This window comes from Primulina huaijiensis, chromosome 11, assembly GCF_012295235.1.
Source record: "Primulina huaijiensis isolate GDHJ02 chromosome 11, ASM1229523v2, whole genome shotgun sequence".
In the NCBI taxonomy this organism is placed as follows: domain Eukaryota; kingdom Viridiplantae; phylum Streptophyta; class Magnoliopsida; order Lamiales; family Gesneriaceae; genus Primulina; species Primulina huaijiensis.
In genome coordinates this window covers 3,347,909-3,352,313 of record NC_133316.1, presented here as the reverse complement: position 1 = coordinate 3,352,313, position 4,405 = coordinate 3,347,909, and the positions used below count along the sequence as shown (strand labels likewise).

Here is a 4,405-nt window from a genome sequence, read left to right as displayed (position 1 = left end):
TCTGATAATATATAATTGAAAGTCATGATAAGATCAAATTTTGATTATTTATATGATCAAAACTTAAATTAAGCAAACTAAGAGATCTAATTTTCTTTTAGTGGACAACTTTACTGGCAAGAACATTAATGCAAGTTAGGCCACTTTTTTCTTCTTGGTTCCGATTTTGTAACTAGTTTACAGATGCAATTCGATTCAATCTTTATTCTCAAATGGAGGAATACAAGTCCAGAAATGGGGGCTTCATGAAGTGATCTGCATACATATATCAGAGGTAAAACAAGAATTCTTCACAAGTACAATAATGAATATATATTGGGACTTCATTAGGCAGGGGAATTTCCCATCAGTCCCTCTTACACACACATCCTCAAATTTTGTAGAAAACCTTGAACAAAAAAATCCCATCAAATAACTCGAAAAACATATATAGACTGAAACTTAAGTACATGGAATTCTCGGCTCGCCATTACGATAGGCCATTAAACGATTTCTTCGATTTTCTGGTAGCATAAATCTTGGAATAAATGCTTTTGGTTCTAACAGAAAGCCAAACATCAAGACCGAATCCTATGATGCATGCAATTGCCATAACCACGAAGACCATCCTGTAACAGTGTCCTCCAACGCATGTGTTGCCACCCCCAGCGGTTTCGGTAGCCTGTGCATCATACAAGAGTCCCGCGAGCAATCCAGAGAAGAGGAACGAGCCGAGTGGAAGGTTGAGGATAAGAATGTTGTAAATGAGACCATAGTATTTTAGGCCAAACAGCTCTGATGCAGTAGGAACCGTGACAGCGAGGCGAACTCCGTAACAAATCCCGACCACTATGGAACCGACATAGAGTGATCCTGGCAGAGCCATGGCCATCGTGATATATCCCACAGCCATTAGAATCTGAGATGCTGCATTCCATATTGGTCTAGGCGTTCCAGCCCTCCTGTAAATTTGGAACCAAAAAAGCATAGTGAATTAATTTGAAAGAAACTTTGGTTCACTAGTACTCAAACTTGATCCCAACCATATCGCGCTAGTGTCACAATAGCTAAGGCTAAATCTGAAAAATAATTTTAATAAACATTAATGGCCCTTCGGAGATATTTACTGATCCACCAAACTCATTGAGACTTTTGGAGGACATCAAAGGGCGCAAATACTATCTTGGAAATCCCATTTTCAATTTATATAAAATTTACAGAATAATTATTTTTTAAGAAACATTAAAACAAGAACTGTTTTTTTTAAGGGAATATTAATAAATTATGTTGATGCAGCAATAGTGTGTAAAGGATAAGCTGTCCGCACCCTCCCAATTGAAAGTGGCCTAGTGTTGCTCGAAAAACTTCTAAAACTTTTACGTTGTGTTAGCTCCTCGTGACACCTAGCAAATGTGAGATGCAAAATGTAATGATGTTGACTTACTTGATGAAGTATTCCGAAACCGACCCGGAAAGGATCCGCCCGAAAAATCCCCAGATACTGGTCAGCGAAACGAAAATGGATACATCAGAATACCCGAGTGCCAAGCCCATTTGGCCCAAATTATTCATTACAGCGAGTCCTGTACCGACTCCACATAAAAACGACACAAACAAGATCCAAAAATCCACAGTGCTCAAAGCCTCGAATATGGTGTGCTCGCCCCCCAGCACCGGCCGTATCTTCTCTACCACCGCCTCTGCTTCCACCTTTGACGCGCTCAGAAGTGGTTTAGAGATTTCTCGTTCTACGTCGGCTGTATTCGAATTCGACCGGATCAAGTTCTTAGCCAAGATGTATATCGGAATTGCTAGAGGAGAAGCTAATAAAACCAAAAGTATGACAGCAAATACTTGCGAAAACAGACGGCCGTGAGTTCCTGTAAGATCGAAAGCTAACAAGTAAATCGCGATGATAACAGCGAGAACGTTAACTACCCCGAAAAATTTGTTATCTTCGTCTTCCGTGGCGGCGGAGGACGAGGGAGGAATCTCACGAAGGAAAACGATGGCGCTCATGCAAACTACCAAGGGAATTAGAGCCAGCATTAGCAGGAATTTGGATGGGTCATCGGCGAAAAGCGCGGAACAAAGGTCGGTGAAAATCGCGGTGCTTAAACCGACGTAACCTTTCAGAATCCCTGAAACCGGACCCCGGTTTTTACGGAAATTGCGAATACACGTCACCAGAATAGCCGTGTTCATCCATGTCGTGCTGTTTCCTCCCATACACAGAAATACGCACATCTGCACGAATTACATGTACCATATATATTTAGTTGCAAAACTAGGTCATGACCATCCAATGGAAACGAGGGATTCGACACTTACAGCCCAATATGGAAGTGGTTGGATGCGGCGGCTGACGACTAGCCACTGAACGCCGTACCCAACGACCCCTTCGACGGAGCCTATGAGAAGGATGACAGGTGTAGGAAGGCGGTCAGAGGCGAGCCCGGCAAGGATTCCAAACGCTTTTCCCACATCTTTTGCGACGGAAAGATTGTTGAGCTGGAGCTGTGTGAGCGCCATAAGGGTTTTAAGTGCACCAGAATAGTTAGAGAAGGTGTAATTGTTGCCGGAGATTGCCTGCACCCATACGGCAGTGACGAACCCCAGCCATTTTCCGGTGGGAGACGTAGGCGAGAACTGCAAACCCATTCGAAGACGAACAGTACTCCTCAGTGGTCCTTATGGGAAACTATGCCTATTGAAATTCTGGCTTTTCGCACATATATATATATAATATATATCAACGATTATTCAAAGTTGGTGACAGTAAAGTAATTCATGAACAAGAAATTCTATATAAAAAAAACAAAAGAAGAACTCAAATTAAAAGTTGCAAATATAAGAACAAATATCTGCGTTCATACAAGTTGCGTATAATTAATAATATACTATTCAAGCTTCTTTTTCTAAATTCCACTTCTAATAAACTATCGACACGTGTATTTATTAAATAAATCAAAATATAATTTTTTTTTATGCACAATGATAGCGTAATTTTAAGTATATCACAGATGTTTCGCAACGTGGATTATTCGCAATGTTGCTAGGATTCTTGTCTCTGATTCATATTATATTTCTCCATTAATTTAAAATCTCCGGATATTTATATTATATATATATTTTTAAAAAAAAATTTGTGTACAGATCCAGATATATAAAATTAGAAGGCTACAAAAAACTATTGAAAGAATTTGAGAAATCATACTTGGAAGGGAAGAAATTGATTTCTACTTATTCCATGATTGAAAATTCATATCATATATAATTTGAGATTCGAATATTATTTTATTACTCTAACAGTTGAAATACTTATGAGATTGATTAAAATACTATAAATAGAAATATTAGCATGTTCATTGAATCAAGATTAATTAAATATTATTCCAGACGTAAAGCACACAATACACAGAAAAGTGCATTTTATATAATATTATTAATATAATATTATATAATTATTATCCAACTTTTTACAAATATTGCAAAATATTTTAATTATCCTTTGTTTTTTTCCTTTTTCTAAATTGGCTTAAACAAGATTATGACATCTTACCAACCTAGGAAGCTGCTTATACAATAGCCTGTTTTGCTTATGGCGGAAAAATCTCGTAATGTTGACTATTTGTAAAAATTACTTTTGAATAACAAGTTTAGACGTACGTCACTTCTCTTCCTTCACTGTTAATTTATTTTCAAAAATATATTATATTTTCCATTTTTTCCTAATTATTTTCAATTGAATGATGATAAAATAGTGGCTATGTTTGGTATGATTTTTATGGACGCGATCGATTAACGGTTATTTCGAATAATGTTTGGAATATCCTTAGAATGCCTGGAATTACGCATATATAGAATAAAGTAAAATAGAAGAAGTAGAAAAAACTTACAAGTAGAAAAGTCCAGCTTCCGTGAAGAAAACATTCGTCTAGCTTCCAATGTAGGATATAATTTATTTCCCAAAGCGGTGTTAGATTTAGGTGGAGGCTTCCACTAATAATATTTAAGTTGGCTGAATTTTTTAATATTTTCAAACGATATTTTCTTATTTAAATTTAAATATTTATTACATTTTTAGTTTCATGTATTAATTTTTGTACCATTTCGACACTCGAGAATGAAATTAAGGAGAATATTCTATTTTGGATGCCCTCGATTTTCTTTTCACTTTTCTTAACTATATATAATTAAGTGCAGATTTTTTAATTTTATTGATTAGATGTAAAAATTTGTGTGAGACGGTCTCACGGATCGTATTTTATGAGACGGATCTTTTATTTGAGTCATCCATTAAAAAATATTACTTTTTATGCTAAGAGTATTATTTTTTATTGCGAATATCGGTATGGTTGACCCGTCTCACAGATAAAGATTCGAGAGACCGTCTTACAAGAGACATACTCTAATAATAAATGCA

General features: G+C 36.4%; 1 protein-coding gene across 1 annotated transcript; it reads right to left on the bottom strand.

Annotated features, from left to right (window-relative positions):
* Positions 1 to 242: 242 nt before the first annotated feature.
* On the bottom strand, positions 243 to 2,694 carry LOC140987185 (protein NUCLEAR FUSION DEFECTIVE 4-like). The gene is made up of 3 exons (XM_073455595.1): positions 2,311 to 2,694; positions 1,424 to 2,226; positions 243 to 941 (listed from the first exon to the last, which is right to left on the bottom strand). Exons 1-3 carry the CDS (start codon positions 2,638 to 2,640, stop codon positions 470 to 472), a joined length of 1,605 nt encoding a protein of 534 aa, XP_073311696.1. The 5' UTR covers positions 2,641 to 2,694; the 3' UTR covers positions 243 to 469.
* Between the last annotated feature and the right edge of the window lie 1,711 nt (positions 2,695 to 4,405).

Excerpts from the sequence above, each read along its gene's own strand:
- LOC140987185 (XM_073455595.1), bottom strand. The coding sequence starts at position 2,640 with ATGGGTTTGCAGTTCTCGCCTACGTCTCCCACCGGAAAATGGCTGGGG. Across the intron at positions 2,227-2,310 it reads AACCACTTCCATATTGGGCT|ATGTGCGTATTTCTGTGTAT; the intron begins GTAAGTGTCGAA and ends TAATTCGTGCAG. Across the intron at positions 942-1,423 it reads GTTTCGGAATACTTCATCAA|GAGGGCTGGAACGCCTAGAC; the intron begins GTAAGTCAACAT and ends CCAAATTTACAG.